The following is a 20,079-nucleotide window of genomic DNA, read 5'->3' as shown; positions in this document are numbered from 1 at the left end:
TGACATTCAAATACCACAAGTGCTAAGTAAAATCTGTGAGAAAAATAAATGAAAAGCATTTACACTTCAAATAAAAACGCACATGCGACAGTAACAGAACCTACTGAAGCCACAAGGATGCGGCTGTACTATCTGAGCATGATCAGACAGATTTTCTGTCCTCTTACGTCTTACAAGGAGTGTCTCTAACTATTACGATGAGCTGGACCAACCCACCGAAGACAAGGCTGGCAAGTCATCAGGCAGAGGCTGCAACACACGCAGCTGCTGGAGATCCTTAGGCATGTGCCTGGATGAACTTCCAGTGATGACCTTCCAGGCATGACCTGAGGGCAGCCCACAGTATGTCCACAACACTGCACCTCCATATCTGTTCTCACTGCTTTCCAAATCCTATGGTGGCTCCCGTCCAATTCCTTCCATTTGTATGTGTTCTTAGTTCCTCACTTTGCCCCCCACGGTGATGCTTAGTCCAGCTTTCAATCATATTTCTGCCTAGCTAGCTACAAGACTAGCTCCTACCTGCTTTCAACAGCTACCAAACCCAGTCTCCAGCTCTAGTCTGGACTTTCACCACAAGCCTAGCTCATCCTTCCAGTCAGTGCACAAGGTGCTCACCTGAGTTTGTAAGACAGCCGTTCAGTGTTATGATTTATGAAGTATCGTGTGATTTTCCAACTTGCTACACCATACACTATGAAATCCAAGCAAAGATGAAGAGATGTACAACTCTTGCAAATGAAATGGAGAGAAGTGTTCAATATCAAATGAAGCGGAAACTCCCCCTCCCCCTCCTTGTTCTTAAAATTCAGAAGTATCAGACTTGCAGTTTTACCCATGCAATACTAAGATGCTATTTTAACACTAAACTAAATTGGAAGAAGGGAGAAAAGCAGTAGGGAACAAGGCGTTTCAAGTCACTTCCACTCACTGTTTCCTTGTTCAAAAAGTATAAACAAGGGGCTATAAACAAAGGAAAAGCATGCTTTTGCCAGTCCAGCACTCTCCCAGCAAAAATACTCCTTAGTATTTGCTTTTATCTCAACTAATACTGTGTCAGACTCTTGAAAAAGTTGCTAAGAATAAATGTGAGATTTCAGACACCTACTGCGAATATTGTTCTTAAATCTATTTGTAACTTTCTTTCCAATATGGTAAAAAACAATCTTTTGAACAGCTTTACCAATTCTGTCTAGAAAAAGAGTCCAGGCGACCTCACTGTTCCTCAGGAACTGCTCAGTGAGCAAAGACTGACCTACTCCCAGAGCGACAACCGCCCAGCCCAGCCACGCACATCCCGATGGCTGGGTACGCTCCTCCCCTGCCCCAAGCTTGACGGTTTGGCTCGACTGGTGACATCAGGGGTTAAGTGTATTTTCCATAGCATGCTTCAGGTAAGGTCTCTTCTGTGAAACAAGAGCAGAGGAAGCAGAACATGCAAATCTAAAAATACGTAATATACTTGTGATTGTCCTTCTGCAATGCTAAGTGCCCCAAAGTCAGCAAGTAAATCATGAAAAACCATAAGCAAGGCAGTCATAGGTTGTTTGGATGCATGCTGCATCTCCAGTCATTTGTCAAGTTCTTACTTAAAACAAACCTTACCAAACAAAACAAAAAAAACCACTCCAGGGTATGCTTTTTTCCCAGCAAAGTTTCTGATATACTGCAACAATAAAACAATGACCTCATTGATTTTTATTTGAGAAATGCAAAAGCCAAAAAAACCAGTAATAACTGATTTTTCAAGTCTTTGCTTAATAAGCTAATGTGTTATTAGTAACACAGCTGAAGTTTCTCTTTTTACAGAATTATTTTCAAGCAGGCAGAGCCCCTTTAATCAGTGCATGACCTCTGAATGGTCCAGACATTACAACATATTCTGTCACTGATACCAAAACCATTTCATTTTTCAATCTCAGTCTAAAAAATCTAAAAGGTTTTTTCTTTCTAATAAAGAAACACTTTTCTGAATTATTTTAGGAACCATGGTCTGCACCTAGTGAAAGCAAAGCACTATTTAAATCAGTTCTGGTTTATAACCAATGCTTCAATGAAAAATGACAAACAGAAGACGAACATAAGCATGGGAGCTTATACACACAATTGTCAGTGAAAAAGTATTATAGATACTGCATGTATAGAATTTGTAGAAACTACTTGAAAAAAACTGAAATGACAACTAGGATAAACACAATATCTCACACAACAGCCTAGCAAATATCAAACATTTAAGAGAAAACTTTTAGTTTTACTTTTCTGTGCCTTACATAAAACAATTTAATATTCTCAAATATCCCAGGAACACCTGTAACACTTCAGCAAGTCCATTTTAGAGATTCACATCACAGATAAATTTCAATGGCACAAACCAGGTCCAATTTTACTACACATTTTTCTAAAGTAAATAAAGATACAGCATTCACTTCATACTGAATCATTTTAAAGGCAAAATATTTATTATGCCTTCAGAAAAGAAAGGCCATTAACTGCTGTTTCATAATGAAAAAAAAAATCTGAAAAAAATCACAATGCACAATTGCATGAAAACAAAAAGAAGAAAGAATACATGTCAACATACGTCTGGGAAAAAGGAATCCACACAATTCATGCTGGATTAGATTCTTCCTGTCCCAATTCACCCAGCTGTAGTTAATTACAGCCAACAGGCAACCGCTCCATTTTCAAGTCCCACTGAGAAGGTACCCCACCTCTGATTTGCTTCCATTTCTTTTTACCTTTCACAGACTCCTCTTCCAGATTTTAAAGCTAATTCTCTTTCTTTTTCTACTTCCTTTTCTTGGAGATTAGTCCCCAGTTTTGCCTTCCCAGACTACCCAGTAATTACAAAGCTCAATAATAAAAACGAGGGGTAAAAAAAAAAAACAAACCCTAAGGCCGAATATCATGGAGTCATTTATAATTTTCCAAAGTCAAACAGGCAAATGTGCTTTTCAACCTATTTACCACAGGGTCTTCTCATCAGACACATCTCTGCAAGTACCTTTTTTACCTATAAACTCTCAAAACTTTCAGCTGTAAACAACAGTTTGGATCTACAATAACTTTAGTTCAAATGTATTGTATTTAGATCAAATTGTATTTAGATCAAATGTATTGTCGTATCATTACCAGGGCAGGTTATAAGGGCCACATAAAGCACAATAGAGAATGAGTGGAAGTTGAGGGCCTCATGACACCAAGATGTGGTTAAGACTGGAGAGTTTACTGGGGTCCTGGAGAGCCAATGAAAAGCGATTTGGATCCTGAAGCATTTTGACCCAGATGTCTCTCAGGTATTACAAGAGCTATTCATCTATCCTCAATCTTAAAATCTTAACTGGTTTGCTACGCACCATGAACACTTGAAGCAGAACACAGACTATGTGGCGCTTCAGGAGGTCTGCACTTTATTATTCAAGAAAGCTTTTCACAGTTTTTTTTTTTATTTCACATAGCAGATGTATGTCTTTTCAGAGCAGCAAGTTATTAGATCAATGGTATTTCCCTTTGCTTACTGCAGTAATTAAATCGCACCAACATTAAACTTTTTATCTCAACAGGCTTGTTGTTAAGAAGGTCTCACTGGATGTTCAAGTTCTCTTTAACAACAGACAATTATTACCTGCCGTCCAGCACATTAGCCACTGGTCAGTACTCACCAAAAGATGAGAGCCAACAAAACCTAATCTCTACTTTTTCATCAATATTTTCCCCCTAAAAAACAAGGTTTGGCATTTTTTGCTTGTTTGGCAGTTTTGATTTTTTTTTTTTAAGGTAAACAGCTCATTTCAGTACAAATGGCGGAGTCAAAAAGCCAGCTTTGTACTGGAAACAATTTTTTATAACATCTTTGAGAAAAGCTTCCTATGTTATTCAGCGCTTTAGATGGGAGCTGTAAAGACAAACCTAAACTTCCTATTCAGTTCGTTAACTTCAGGAATATCGATTTCTAGATGAGATCATGCTCCTCATCCAGTGAGCGCTGCTGATTACTACTCGTGTCTATGGTACCTAGACTCTCTGTGAGAAAGGCAGGGACACAATAGGAGGGATGAGAACAGTAGGGAACAAGTGAGAAAAACAAAAGGAGTAACAGACATTGAGTGCAGAGGTGCAAAACTACTTTGGAGTATTATCATCTAAATTAAGTGACCATGCATGAACACTCTGACCACACACCCACGTTTGCCAGTGTTATTGTATGGATACAGAGCAGCACACCTCAGGCTTAATCCTCAGACTGACAAAACAGTAAAAGGATTTCTCCATGAGCAGCATGTACTGCAGATCACATAGAGGAAGACTGCCATGAAACAGCAATGTGTGTCTATTACTTAAAAACTTTTATTCTAAGAAAATTATTTTCAAGTTGGCAGCTTTAGAGTATTATTGGCAAAAGATATGGCTGTCAAATAATTGGTCACGCCTACTAAAAGAAGTGTGGTTAAAATACAAATACAACATTAGATTCACTTGTTCATGAAAATCAAAACATACTGAATCATTGAAACAAAATTTCAGGTTTGCTAGCCTCTGGAAAAATAAATAACAAAACATGCATTTAAATAAGCAGGCCCCAACAGCGAGTAATAGCAAGCTTTTTTACGAACATTCTGCACATACTTACAGGTCGAGCAGACTAATAGTGCTCTCACCACAAGCTCACAGAGTAACTTCCACTTCTGCTTCACTTTGGAGGTGACAGCTGGAATGAGGATCTCCGCAGGGACGTAGTACTGAATCGAATAGGTCACAAAAATCCCAAAGGAGTACAGAATTTTTACAGACTGATACAACCTGTTCAAAACATTTACACATGTTCATGTAAGTTGCAAACTCTTCATTAAAAAAATTAGCTTGCTAATTTTTTTTTCCTTTAAAGAATTTTCTGTTATATGACATTTGAGAATTCGTTAATGGTTAAGCAAGCAAACCCCCACATTTCTAATTAGATCCAGATTCTTTACCTCATATGTAAATTCAGAGTATTTAACAAGCTTTAAGGCCTATTAAAATATAACCTGCTCAGTGTTTGGGGTTTTTTTTTTTCCTTCATTTTAAGGTTTACAAAAATCCTCACAGTTGGTAAGTTGTTAGCTAAAAAGACTGGTAAAGTGACTATAATTTTTTTCCCTAAGACTATTTTTGGTTAACAACAGTGGGTTTTTTCTAAAATTGTACATCAAAAAACATATGGTAAATATAACAACTCCCTCCAAACAGAAGGAAGATGTGGACAGAAAGATTATTTGGCTTTTCAGAGCAATAGGTTCAAATTTTGCTTCTGACACCTGAATGCCAGGGTTTTTCTACTTACTCTGAGAACTCCCTGCACGTTAGACAATAGAACTAAATCAACACTAGGTCAGCCTCCGTGAAACTAAAAATCAGCTCAAATCCCAAGAAGCTGTATTTATAGCTTCCAAGACCCCAAACCCAGGAGTGTTCAGTGGCTGTGTCCCAGCTCCACAGCGGGGGAAAACAAAAAGAAGAAATCCAGTGCTACCGCACACTCTCCAGCATCCCAGGCTCTCCACAAACCGTGGTTCTGTGCCTACAGGCTTGCTTTGAGGCAGAATGTGATTTACAGAGTCCTTAAGCAGTAGGCTGAGGGCCATGATGACAGAGAGTAGCCACTACTCATTTCAAGAGATAAGCCAAGACACAGTCAGTGATCAATATTATACTAATCTTATTAATTTAGTATACTAACACAATTTACTATACTAATAAAAGCCATGTTACATGTACAGGATTTCATCCCTCTCTCGGCAAATTATTTCTTTAACAGAGAAGCTGCACTAATGGGCAAAACAATACAACAGAAGTATTTTAATGTGTGAGAAACCAAAAATTCAAGCAATCCTGTTTGTGTTTCTTAATGAAAACAAAAACTGATCATGCACTATCATTTTGACAATTAGTCTTTGCTATCAGGTAACAATTGATCAAACACAAAATAGAGTATCAGGTTCTTAACACAACTAAAAAAAAAAACTTAGTAACATAAGCACTAATAGAAAAACAAAAATCTGTTTGAAGATGAATAGCTGTAATTGTGATGTAAGCAATGAAGTCTCTGTTTAAGAGCAATGTGGTGATTTTGTGTGAGAAAATCCTAGAGAAGTTCTTTTTTCCAGACAGCTTTGATGCCTTTCCTGCATATCAATTATTGCTTCCAAAACTATATGCACTCAGGAGGGCCACAGTTCCAGTTTTCAGAGCCAAACTAGTCATTCCGTTATAGAGAACTAAATGTTACACAGATTATGTTCTATCCTGCTTTAATACCTGGCTATGAAATTCTCCAACAGAATAAAAAGAGGTGCAAAAATTAGTAATAGTTATGGTGATGATGATCACGATCAACTGAAGGAAAAGTGCAAAAAGATACCATGTGTTAGGCGCTTCCATGAGTGGTAGCAGGATTCTGTCTGATGCTCAAAGTATCATTATGGCCACGTGGAACTAAGGCAATATATAAATATATATTCCCAGTAAACAAAAATGGTAACATTATCTGCTTGCCACAGTTATAACTGCCTATGAAACTGCAGAAGATAAACATACTGCCAAAATATGTACCCCCAAAAAAACATTAAAAAATCAGTATCACGCAACCATAAATCAATAAACTTGAAGAAGAGCAGGTTACACAGCAGGCAGTTATTTGGGAAAAGAAAATTCCAAATTCACATCAAATATAATCTGGACATTGATAAACCTTTCACAGTGGAAGTAAGCATTGGACATTTTAAAGACTAAAGCCAGTATCTTCCAGATTTCTGCATATTCACAAAGTGTTCCTAAAAAGACTTTTCACATTGGGAAGAGGACATCTCAGGAAATTTATTAAAATTGAAAGGTGTACCTTTAAGGCTAGAAAATATCCATAATCAAATTTAGTTGCTGTCCACGCCCTCCTGTTCAAAAGCACTAGGTACAGAACACCGTTAAACTACTGTGCCATGTCACAAAGGAGTGACCCACAACCAAAGTTTAGCATAGGGTTGCGTCAGATAAGAGGTGATGGAAATGTAAGTAATGGCCCTGATATCTAAAGTCAGTAATGATGGGAAAAAACACTGGTTTGTACCAGAATTTCATAGGGTTTATAGCAACACAAAGGAGTACCAAGTTCTACAGCTCCAAATTGTGCCAACCTTATGCCAGTGGTGGACTGGCAGAATACATTACTAAAAAAAAGAAATTGGAAAAAGAAGGTATGCTCATGTAGAAGAGGGTTCATTTTGATGCAGGCATGTCTTTCCTAACATACAGGATTAGAGCTGCTGTAACTAGACAAACATTTTGGGGATCAAGATAATTTTTTTTTAAGTGACTGTGTATTTTGTTGAAAAGCTACTGTAGGATGGTTTTAAATTCTGTGCCAGAGAAAGACAAGCTGCTGTCTTGCACCACTCCAAGAATTCCGTTACATAAAAAGCAAAATTATCTCTACACAGACTGGTAAAAGGCACAAGCTACATTTTAAGAAGAGGGAAGAATGTCTATTCTCACTAGTCTCTTTTCATTCTAGTGTTATTCCACCCTGCATGTCATCAAAGTATAGATAAAAATGTTCAGAAAATGCAACATAGCGGACAGTTTCTTTATAAACAATATAAAGCGCAGCTACATTTAACTTCTTTTTTCCTAAATTGGTTCAAAATACTCTTTACTATTTCAAAGATATTAACTGACTTCAGATCATCCAGCTTTAATCTTCATGTATTTTTTTTCAGATCTGTGCTGAACAAGAAAACCCTACCCTATGAGTAAAGGAAAAGATTATTAGGATTTATCAGAAAAAAAGAGTTATATCAAAGGTGAAGAAAAAAAAAATATCAAGGAAAAAATTCACATCTACCCTCATATAAACTGTATCTCAGTAAGAAATATAATAAAAGTGGCTGTGAGGCTCAGGGATAAAATAAGGAAAATATTTGAAAAAAATGCTTGAATGGATTGGCAGCTTAACTTCAATATAACTTTGCATAGACTTGTGCATCTTGCTTCCTTACGTATGTTGGAAAATAACCCATGTATTGGCACTGTCTTGCCAAATTTTAGATAACAAATTCCCTTTTTCCTCCAAGATAGTTAAGGTTTTTTAGATATCATGCTCATGCTCTTATCTCACTTATCTTAACGCAGTGAAATCCATTGCTATATGGTTGTAGCATGATTGTTTTTTCCTTCATGATCTGTCTGAAGGTTTTCCTACATCTCCAGCTTTTTGTAAACAAAATGCCTGCAGATATACTCCAAGATAAGGTCTCAGAGAAATTCGTTTGAGAACTTTTGTTAAGTTCTCAAAAAACTAGAGTAAATCTGCCAAAAAAATTGAAGTGCGGACACTTTTACCACTGTAACTTGGGGCTGAATGAACAAGCAACAAAGAATTATCCATGCCACCAACAGTTTTAAATTTAGATGCATTTTTAATCCACGCTGCATAAACTACAAGCATTTGTCATAGGTCTGTTTACAGCCAACTGATAAAAGTTATGAGTCTCTTGGTACGATTTTGTTTCTAAGAATGCAAATAAGAACATCATCAAAGCTTTCGGGTAAAGTTCTGGTTCATTTGCCATGGGGTGCTGTGTGTTCACAAGTGAAAGAGGAAATACTTCTCAACCTTTGATAACAGAAGATGAGGCTGAGCAGACCAAAGCCCTGCATTTTTTTTTTTTGCTTCAGTCCTGAAAAAGAGGTTCAAGTGCAACCAGAAAGCAAAGGCAACTTGCAACAGTAGGAAAAGAAAAAACAGCAGCAAGAGTAGGGAAAGAACAAATTGGACCTTTGTCTCTGTATCTCTCAAAGCCTAGCAGGGCTCACTTAAAGTGTACTCCCTTTGAGTATCATAGCCTGTATCTGTTATTAGTAAATAAAATCCAGCCAGGACTGCTTTTGGCCCCTCGTCCTGTGGCCAAACGGCACGGCATGGCAAAATTTGTATCCATACAGCTCAGCTCTTTCGCACCACAAGAGGATGCCTCCGTCATCCTTCCTTCAACATTTTGCCGGAAGTGTTGAACGCAGTCAGTAATGGTTTTAGTACACTGGAGCGCTTCTGAGCAGAGGAATACAGCTGAACTTGAACAGCCCTTTCAGCCCGGTCTTACATGCTGCTCATCTCACAACTACAAGCCAGTTCATCAAGTTTTTAATTTTTGATGATACTGAAAGATTGTTAACAAAAAATCAGCTTTTTTTATTAGCTGAACAAATATACAGAAGGAGTTAAAAGTGTATATATGGGGCAAAAAGAAAAACACGCTTTGACTAAAAATACATTTTGACTAACAGATCCTGAATTATTTGTACCAAAGGTTTGACCACCACTGCACACCACTCACTAAAGCCCCAAAGGCATATTCAAAGGGACAGAAAAACTATTATATCACTTTACATGGTGACATAATGGTGTAGCTAGTTTAGAAGCCGTTGCTTTTGTGACATACTTCTTTCTGATTGCCGAACAGCTTTAAGAAATTTAGAGAAAAAAACAGTCACTTTTCTATCAGCTTGGTATCACTGTCCTTATTCCAGAAGCTTAGATGGATTTTACCTGGTTAACAAAAGGAAAGCTACCCATAATTAGCCTGTAATCCTCAGGCTTCAGATCACCCCAAACTTTTATAAAAATAATTTTTAAAAGATATTCAAAAACAGGATTCAAAGCTTTAAATACACAGTAGTTCAAAGTAAGTGTCTCCATGACACTCACTATTTTTCTACCTCTATGAGGATTCAAATTTTTCAAATTAGGAAACAATTTTTATATTATTAAAGTGATTTTACTAGTAATTTAATATTATAGTCCAATCAGATAAAGATGGGTCCTTAGGCTACCTTTTAAAAAAATTCTAAATCATTCATATGCACTAAACAAAAGTCTGCCTCTCTTCAATTCTACATTTCAAATTTTGTTGTTTCTCTTTTAAGGGTAAAAAATTGGAAACTAGTGTAACAAAACTTGCATATCAATGCAGCTACACCCAACAGGGCATTAATTATGCTACGTTTCCACTTGAACTAGTAGTGTGTAAGGAACTTTAATATGCTATAATAATTGTATGGTAGTTAACATTTGGGATTCACAGTAAGGGAATTGTTGCACAAAGACTGTAACTTACGTCTTAAGGAAGAATAGACAGTGGAAAGAACCTTCAGCCTCAAGAAGATGAGACCCCAGCCAAGGACAAAGAAGAAATTTTATACGATAAGGGTGGTGAGACACTGGAACAGGTTGTCCACAGAAGCTGTGGGTGCCCCATCACTGGAAGTGGTCAAGGTCACACTGGATGGGGCTTTGAGCAACCTGATCTAGTGAAAGATGTCCCTGCTCATGGTAGGGAGGTTTGAAATAGATGATCTTTAAAGGTCCTCCCCAACCCAAACCATTCTATGATTCTATGAGACCCCAACCAAGGACACTACTAAGTACTAAAGCAGAATTTCCCATAATCTGTATTTGCAGATGTCGCAGGACTTGGTTTGAACTGATGGTCACGTGACAATAATTATGCACTTTTTGACTATAAATACGTGCTGTTTTAGGCAAACAGTGCCCCTCCATGCCTTGGGTCAGGAGGCACCTCGTTATCATGAATAAATCAGGTAAACTACACCCTGTGCCTGCGTGTCCTCTGCTCAGTCACCAATGAACTGAGTAAAAAGATTCATGTCACTAGGTATTCTGCGTGCTTCTGAGGATATGAAAAACAATTACTAACATATTCCAAGCAGCTAAACATAACTGCATGTAAAAAAAATGAAAAATTATTTAATGCAGTAAAATAGAATTCTTTGATTCCAGAAAGAAGTTGTTGTTAAAGATTAGCAAAAACAAGCTGAAAACGACTCTCTTTTCATAAAGTCAATTGTCAACATATTCTAATTAATATATTATGCTGAGTGACAATTTGTACTCCAAAACACAATCTAAACTAGAACTACAACAAGCCTCTTCTCCAAAAGCTCCAGTCTAGCAGAATGTTTTTAAGAATATGAGCAGTCCTCTATTTAAACTGAAGGACTTAACTGGTCTAGGGTCTGTGTATGCTTTCTGGTCAATTCATCTGCAAGAACATCAAATAAAACTCAGAAAGCAGCACAATTTTAATTTTCTTTCTCAGGAAAGGCTTATTTTTTAAGACAGGGATTGTCCAGTTGGAATTAAACACATAAGCCAAGTCTCACTGCTTAGCTACATCCCAGGCTCTTTCGCGTGACTGCTTTCTTACAAAAACTCATCCGCTCCTTGCGTTTCTCTAGTTCATTCCAGCCACTTACTGGCTTTTTATGTGAGGACCAAATAACGAAATATTGTCATATGGTTCACTGGAAATTTGTTTTACTAGCACAGTTAATTGCACACATTTGCTCATCAGTACTGTATCAGACAGACCCACAGTACTGCACAGCAATAGCATCGTACATCACAAGCCATGGGCGTACCACTGAGCTGCTTCTCCTTCTAATTCTGTTTGGTGCTCTGGGGTACTCTCCAAGGTAAGAAGAAAACAGATGACTTTGTTATCTCTACATATGTGCCCTGAGCAGCTCTGAGGTTATTAAACTTATAAGGCCAATTCTCCACCTTATAGAACACCAGTTTCCATCTCTTTTATTACCTCTTTCTTTGCATTAGGTCTGTAAAGCCATCAGGATAAATATCATCTTATCATCACATCTGCACTGTAGCCAAGAGCTATTTGAAAACTCATATTTAAACAGCCCTGTTAGACAGCAGGGCTGCAGAATAAAACAGAACATTACAGCAGAATAAAGTTCATCCTGTTGCTTGCATGAGCACAATAAAAAGCAACAGAGTGAGCAACCTTACCTCCTTCCACACTCCTCCCCCTTCTTTTTTAAGAGCACTTCTTTTAAGGCACAAATAAACCCAGAACTACCATTTAAAGCAAACTTTTCACTAATCATATCATCAACAAGCAATGCCATGTAATATTACAAATAGAAGTATATTCCCTCTCAGATGCATCATATAGACAGAATGGATGCAGTAAATGTTTGAAGACTTCTGGTTTTTTTAATGTATATATACATCCAATGGAAGGACACAATTAAATATATATCATGAGCAATATGCTCCAAAAAACAGAACCACAGGAAAAAACAGGGAAAAAAACCAACCACCACCACAAAAAACACAAAACGGGAAAAAAACTGAGGCCCAAATCTCTTTTTTTACAATAGGAGTACAAAACCAAAACAAGCAAAAAAGCAACACAGAGACATGAAAATTCCAGCAACAAAAAAACCATTCATCCTTCAAGACACATTTTATTATCATCTCATGTATTTATCATTGGAATCAGTCAGGCAATTAAACAAAATTTTTTAAGAATATTAAAAATGCATAGCTCATACTGACTCCAAGGAATGAAAATGGAAAAAGAGAGTGAAAAAGTAACACTTGAAAATAAAGAGCATTCTTTAAATGTGTTGTCCTCTTTTTCAAAGAGTTAAAAAGGAGTCAGCATTCAGTTCAGCAAAGTACGCACTTACCATACATCTTGTGGCAGGTTTAAAGTTATGCTGCCTTTGATTTCATCCCCAAAGCGCAGATACCCTAGAGTGGCTAATGAGATATACAAGGTCATGACTATTCCCATGCCAATATTCAGCGCTTGTGGGAAACGCGTGGTGTCCTTCATTCTGTTTTCCAATGGGAGTACCTGGAAATAAAGGGAGAATTAATTACGCTTTATGTCCTCACAGTAAGACTACTTTTCTCCCTCCTTTCAAAGCCAATTTCTGAAATTTAGGTGATGTTATTAATACAGATTACTCTACAATAATGTTTTACAGTCTGTTTTATGCACACAATGTTTTATGCACCCAATAGAAATGTTCAGTTACTGAAAAGCACCTATCTTGGTTGGAAAAAGCATCAGTGTGGAAATGTAAAGCAGTATTTACAGGTTAGAAAAGCTGACAAGAGAAACTTATGGTGCCCATGAAAATACAGGGGCAATATGAGCAACACGATTTTTTTTTTTTTTTAACTGAATTGTTCAGAATCCAAGGGTAATTCTCCTATTTTTATTAGGTATGTCTGCACGTCAGTCTCCATCACAGACAAACCTACCATGCACACGGTTGACACACAAGCTCATGCTCAGTCTCAGCTCTCCCCAGACAGGAAGCTTGAGTCCACGACTACCAGAAAACGGACCCATGCTCTTTTTCATTTTTCTGACAGAGATAGGGCCAGGCACACTAAGCACCGCTTTTCCTAAATGTAGTGTAGGTGCTTTGAGCCCGAACTACAGCCAAGCGAGCTTGCCGGGCTTGCCATCACTTCAAAGTGAAGATACAGGCATTACAACCATTACTGCATACAGTTTGCTGCAGAGATTGCCTTTTATGTGTACTATATATTGTATAGAAAAATAGACTTAAGTTTTCAGCCACCAACACAAGATTCCCAGGCAAGGTAGGAAATCCAAGTAACAAGCTCACATGCTGCTCTTCCCACCTTGAATTTCATCAGCATAACACATCCTTTTATGTCTCCATTAAGACACAAACTGAAGGTACATGGATGCTCCTAGACAAGCATGCTTTCCCGTGTCTTTCAGAAGAACTGTACATTCATCTCAGATACTCAATATGGGATACAGTTCAAGATTAAAACACCTAATTTTGTATGCCTACATATAAGTATAATATCTAAGCTTCTGTAATGAAGATTGGTAATGAAGAGCTAGCCAATATAGTCAATGGAATAAAGACCACAGTTCAGCTCATCTTTCAGCAGACATGCAGATTCTATTTGATTAACGTGTAATTAAACATGTTAACATGTTACATGTTAACATGTAATTTGATCAACTGTAATTAAACAAGCTTGTCGTCTCTGGGTAACACTTATGTCAAATCTAATACAGACAAAATAGTTTCAGTGCAACAGGGCTGCCCTGTAAAAACTACTGTCCGTCATAGAAAATTGCCTTTTAAATGACTGAATATTTACTGTTTTCAATTTAACCAATGTAAATTATGAAAAAAGCAGATTTCATCCACTAATTAACAAACAAATCGGTATACTTGAATTGCTGCTGTATTATTTTCTATAGGGCAATCATTCCTTTCCTCCTGACCACCCACTGATATTCATTTCCTGACCTATCGTGGAGTATCACCACTGCCAATCCACCCCACATTGTTATATTTCTCCTACGCTAGAAATCCTGAGGAAGTCATTTTATACTTGGGAACAAAGAGTTCTCTAAAAAGGTGCACATTTGGAGGCATTTCCAAATTTTCATCATCTTTAATTAAAATACTTTATACATCTTCAGTTAAAACACATTATACATCTTAACTGAGGATCTTCTTTATATAATTCAGAGCCTCCACTGCTGACGTTTTTCCTGCAGACAGCAATCTGAGCTTGCACTGTAACTTAATCTGGTGGAGAATGCAAAATTTAAACCAGGAAGAGTGGCAAAACTTAAATCAATTTTTAAATGACAGTGTTGAGCTGCAGGAAACATACAAAAGGAGACATGTGGCTAGAAGTATTAATTTACTGCCACACAGACAAAATATGTCCATTCCTCTAAATGAATTAAGCTTCTGTGTCCGTACAGTACCTATCAAGTCATCTTTTTATATTTCACATCAAAAACTGCCAAGTAGGACAGACGGCACTTCAGATTCTTTTGTCCTCAGTTGCAATTAGATTGTTTTAACATCCCTCCTTATTAAGAGCTTTGAAGGATGCAAATTACAGGCAATTTTTCCCATCATCTGAGTTTTTCCATTCTTGACTTCCTACAAACAGATAGCATTTGGGCCTGGACCAGTAATAAAAATGCTCATTCATCATGTATCTGTTAATTCTCTGGTGATTATAAATGGAATATATTTTCTGCATAAGTTCCGCCATGTTCTACAGCTTCTGGGAATCTTAACAAGCATACATTGTTAAAGTAAGATCTTATTCCAAGCTACGTTATCTCTGCAGTGCTTTAATGGCTATTGCATGCCCAGCTTACAGATATCATGAGTCTCTTAATAACTTCACTGGCCCAGGCATTTGATTTCCAGAGTCTCCGGCATTCGTCTCATACATTCCTGGCAGAAGGAAGGCACTGAACTCAGACACACATGCCAGCCATGAAAACAATCTCGTGTTTCTCCACCATGACTCCTGGCAGGAAAGGGATCCTTGAGACTGGCTGCCCCTCTGAAGGACAGCAAAAGCAATCTGTAGGAGACTACTAATGAAGGAAAAAAGTTTCCTGTGGCTTCACAGTCAGAAGGAGCTCAAGTTAAAGACTACAGGACTGCTCATTATGATACCTTATTCCAGACAAAAGCAGCCCTGCGGGCTATTCATAAAAATGCAGAAGAGAAAGAAACTTCCTACTTTTTGGCTACATCTTCAGTTGAAATAGCAAAACGTTACATACGTATGACAAACACTGGCTGTGGCCATTCTGAAGGAAAGACATTAAAAGAAAAGATATGTTTCTATGACTGCACCAGATTTTAATAAGTAACTATTATTAGTAATGACATTTTACACATACACAATGCTTTATATCAAATGCAGAATGGTTCCACACCCTGTCCAGAGAGCAGAGCAGGAGGAAGGAGCATGTAGCACCCAGCGGCATCAGGAGGTAAGCGAGCAGCAGGTGAGAGCAAAAAGACAGCACAGGAGTTTTCCTGCTGAGCAGGAAATGCTGCGAGGCAGTGAAGGGACTCAGGTCCAGCCTCCCAGGGACTTGACCCCGAGGGAGCTCCAGCACCCAGGACCAAGGTAGTTGGCACAGCCATTGCTGCAGGAGGGGGTGCACGGGAAGCCTGGAGACATTGCTCAAGACTGGGTGAGGCTGCTAGATCTGAATAATAGAGGTGGTGACTTGCTGCAGGGCAAGGTCCCCTCCACCAGCTTGAGGGGCCACCCCTGGCATGTCAGGGGATTGGACCAAGACAAATTCCTGAGGGAAGACACCATCCAGATCTGAGCCTACAGGGACTATGAGGTGCTCCCTTCCTCAGGGCAAGTCTGAGTGTCTCACCTGCACAAAGCATGCTCTGAATTACCAAGCCAGCATGGATTTATCAAGGATAAACCACACTTAGCCAATCTCATGGCCCTTTCTAATGAAAAGATTGGCTCTATGGACAAGGGGAAAGTAGTGGATGTCATTTACTTCAACTGACCAAGGTTATCTATGCAGGATCCCACAGCATCCTTTGTAACCAAATTAGAGAGATAGGGATTGGAGACTGGTAACTTATGTTGCTCCTGCAGGGTTGATAGTAGGGGTAATGCTGATTAATATCCTCATTAATGACACGATGATGGGATAGAACATACCCTTAGTATGTTGGTCGATGACATTAAATTGGGAATAGTAGTTGATACAAAGGAGAGTAGAGCCTCAGTTCAGAGGGACCTCAACAAGCTGGAGGACTGGGCAGAGAGAAACCTCATGAAGCTCAACAAAGACAAAAGTGAAGTCCTAAACATTGGACAGAGTAATGCCATGCAGAAGTAGAAGCTGAGGACTGTCATGCTAGGGAGCAGTTCTGCAGGAAGGGACCTGGGCATCCTGACAGACAAGAAGTTGAACACAAGTCAGTAGCCCACCTTTATGCAGGCTGTGTGTGCATATGGGCTACATCAGCAAGAGAACAGGCAGCAGGTCAAAGAAAGTGATTCTTCCTCTCTGTGGCACTTGAGAAACTGCACCTGGATACCATGTCCAGTTTTGGTCACCCAGTACAAGACAGATATTGACATATGGAGGAAGTCCAGCTGAGGGAGGTCAAGGTGGCTAGCAGGCTGGAGCACATGAGAGGCTGAGAGCTGAGTTAACTCATCCTGAAGAGATGGCTAGGGCAGGGAATCTCCTTGAAGCCTTCAGCTAACCAAAGGAAGAGAGGGCTTGCAGAGAAGACCGAGCCAATTTCAAAAGAGGTGCACTGTCAAAGAATGAGAAGCAACAGTCACTAGTTGCAACAAGTGGAATTTTCAGTTGGACATAAGGAAAAATGATTTTATAAAGAGAACAGCTAATTGCTGGGACAGGCTTCCAAGAGAGATTGTAGAGCCTCCATTTTCAGATACATTCATAGCTCAGCTGGATAAGGTCCCAAGGAAACTAATCCAACTGAAGGTAGACCATTTTTTGAGCAGCAGTTTGGACTTGACCACCTCCAGAGGTCTTTTCCAACTTAATTTTTCTGTGGTTCTATGGACGAACATTGTTACTTCCAGCAAGATGCTATGATTTCTCATAGGCCATATGTGAAAAAAATTGAAAAAGTGATTATTATGAAAAATTCAATCTAGACATCAATATGTGAATTGAAGTAATGTGAAATCAACAGAATAAAGAGCAAGTACCGTTTACAATTCCTCACAGGCAACCTACAACTATTGTTCTATTCTATTCTTAACAGCTGTTTATATTTTAGTTTTTAATCTTTTTACATTTTAACAAACTTCTTTTTACAGGCAGACAAGATTATGATACAATTGTCTATCTGAAATTTAGTTCATAAAGGAAAACAAAGGACCAGTGACACATACTATATTCAATGTGCTTAAGTCCAGAGGAAGCATTCAAATATAATTTTATTTTTAAATTTCTACTGTCCTGCAATTTTTTATCTTTTGCATTTAAACCCACTCAGTCTGAAGATCCATGTTTCTCCAAGAAAAAAAAGACTTAATTAAAAAAATAAAAAAGCAATTTAAAAACATTATAGGACAATTCTCTTAAGCATACTAACTGTTGCTTTTTAACTATCTATTAAATCAAGTTTATTCATTAAACTCAATGATGTCACTTCATGTACACTAATGAGTAGGTCAAAATAAAACATACTACATCTAAACACGTATTCCCGCATCATCAACCTCACTTTAACATTACAACCTTCATTTATACTGAATTTAAGGAAAATATATGCAAAAAGAAATACAGGATAATAATATCGTTAGCCAAAGACGCATTAACATACTTAGATCTTGAAGCATGCAGCCTACTCCAAGCTAACAAGTAGCTCTATTGATTTAAGTGGGGAATGCTGCTGAGTTGCCACCCAATACGGTTTTCCATGCTTTCAGTCAGCGTTGGGTTTTGTAGCCATGAGAAATTATATTTTAAAACGCTAATTTCTCCCTGCTTATCCGTGAGTTAGTATCAGGACTAGATCCGCCTCCAGACTGAACAGATGAGGATGCTAACGCAGCTTCTCCTGCATCACTCAGTCTGGACGAGAGTGTCCCTTCCCGGCCTCAGCGACGAGCCTTCCCAGGTTCAGGCACTCTCTCTGAGCAGCAGCAGGCGTTTCGAGTCAGTTGTTGTCACTGCAGGAGATGCTTCCCTTGGCAGAACTGATCCCCAAAGAAATTATGCAAAGAACTTGAGCCAGGTTTTATACAGTATCCAGTATCACCTATTCCAGACAAGCTGAAAAGTTTTATACCTCCCAGGATTAACATGAAGCCAAGTTAACAACCAATTACATGTATAGTACACAAACTCCCTGCTCCCTAAGCTGTTAAATTCCATCAGCATCCAAAAGATTCATGAAGTGTTCATAAGCAGACAGAGGCTGACGAGAGGTATGACATGAGCCAGTACTTGTTCTGACACTACGTCACTGTTGGGCAGCTGCTGGATAGATTTTTCACTCTAAATTTCTTTCCAGTCCCTGTTGCAACGACTTCAGAAAGCCTAACATTTTAATTGAATGCAAAAGAGAGAAGGTGCTTTTCACAAATACTTTTTAGTTTTGGTTTTATTTCTTCCTTTTTGGAACACTGAAGCTGAACACGCTTTCTTGTCCTTTTTTTCTGGAGCCAGAAATTAATTTCAGTCTTCAGTTCTTTTAAGTGATTTTCTTAAAAAGCTAACACCCTACCTAGATGACTGAATAGCTCTGAAAGAAAAAAGGCACACTTCCAATTCTCTCTATCTGTCTAATATTTGCATCATAACATCTTCTCTCAAAAGGGGTGCTGCATTAATTCAGTATCTCACACTAAGGTTTCGATGTTGCTCTACACTTGTTCAACCAACCATTTCTGCTATAACAGGCAGTATCATTAATCTAGTCCAATAGCTCCCACACTCTTCAGACCTATAACCTATCACCACATATACAACCGCTGCACAACCTAGTGATGGGAAATACTATGGTGAGGGAAAACTTTGGGGAATAATCTTCTCTCCCAAGCAAGGTCACCAGGGGCAGATGCTGGAGGCGAGAGAACCGTAAGATCCATGAGATGAGTTAAGTTTCACAGTTTTGAAGATTTTTTTTTAACTTCTGTTTTTTAATGGATCTTTTCCCTGCTTCTGATTTCCATGCTCTGCTTCCTTCATGCTCTTTCTCCCCCAGTTCACACTAGTTCCCGTCATAGCCCTAAACACCTATGTAATCAGATATCTTAGCCAAAATGGATTATTTTCATAATTTCTTATTTTCCATCATTTTTCTCCCTCATTAATTGAATAAATTCTCCATCTTCTTCTCTGTTCCCTGCTTCACAGAGATCTTCCTATCATTTCTGAGACACTGGCACATGTCACTACTATTATTTTACTTGGAACTTAATATTTAATTCCTTTAGTAACTATCAACCTTTCTTAATTTACATAAAAGCATAATCCATCTTCCTTTAATCCACCAAATAAAGTCAAAACTACCCATAATTTACTGGCAAAGAAGCATAATCAAATCTTTGAAATAACCTGGCTAATCTACCATCATCCCTTATGCAAAGTATCCTCCCTTTCATTTCAAGCTGCATGCAGTAGGTATAAACATCCCCCAGTAATACCACTGTCTCCTCATTCCTTGCCTTGAATATCCTGCTACACTCAGTCTTTCTACAACTAAGCTGCAAGGGACTGTCTAATTCTAATCAGAAATCTCTACTGTACATTTTACATGACTGGACCAAAAAAACCCACAAGAGAATTCAGCCTGCAGATAATCAGATAAACTGTGATTTAATTGTCATGGCCACTAAAAACTAATCTTGTAATGGATAACTTAAGAGCA

At 38.3% G+C, this 20,079-nt stretch overlaps 1 protein-coding gene across 2 annotated transcripts in view; it reads right to left on the bottom strand.

Annotated features, from left to right (window-relative positions):
- SLC36A4 (solute carrier family 36 member 4) overlaps positions 1 to 20,079 on the bottom strand; it is a 126,767-nt gene that overhangs the window by 60,628 nt on the left and 46,060 nt on the right. For both annotated transcript variants that reach the window (XM_075491103.1, XM_075491104.1), the window contains 2 exons: positions 12,544 to 12,713; positions 4,631 to 4,800 (listed from right to left, as the gene is read on the bottom strand). In XM_075491103.1, coding sequence (XP_075347218.1) covers positions 4,631 to 4,800; positions 12,544 to 12,713 — 340 coding nt within the window. The remainder of the gene's footprint in view (positions 1 to 4,630; positions 4,801 to 12,543; positions 12,714 to 20,079) is intronic.

Source organism: Mycteria americana, chromosome 1 (assembly GCF_035582795.1).
Source record: "Mycteria americana isolate JAX WOST 10 ecotype Jacksonville Zoo and Gardens chromosome 1, USCA_MyAme_1.0, whole genome shotgun sequence".
Taxonomy (NCBI): domain Eukaryota; kingdom Metazoa; phylum Chordata; class Aves; order Ciconiiformes; family Ciconiidae; genus Mycteria; species Mycteria americana.
The sequence above is the reverse complement of the archived record's forward strand: the minus strand, read 5'-3'. Positions and strand labels throughout refer to the sequence as shown.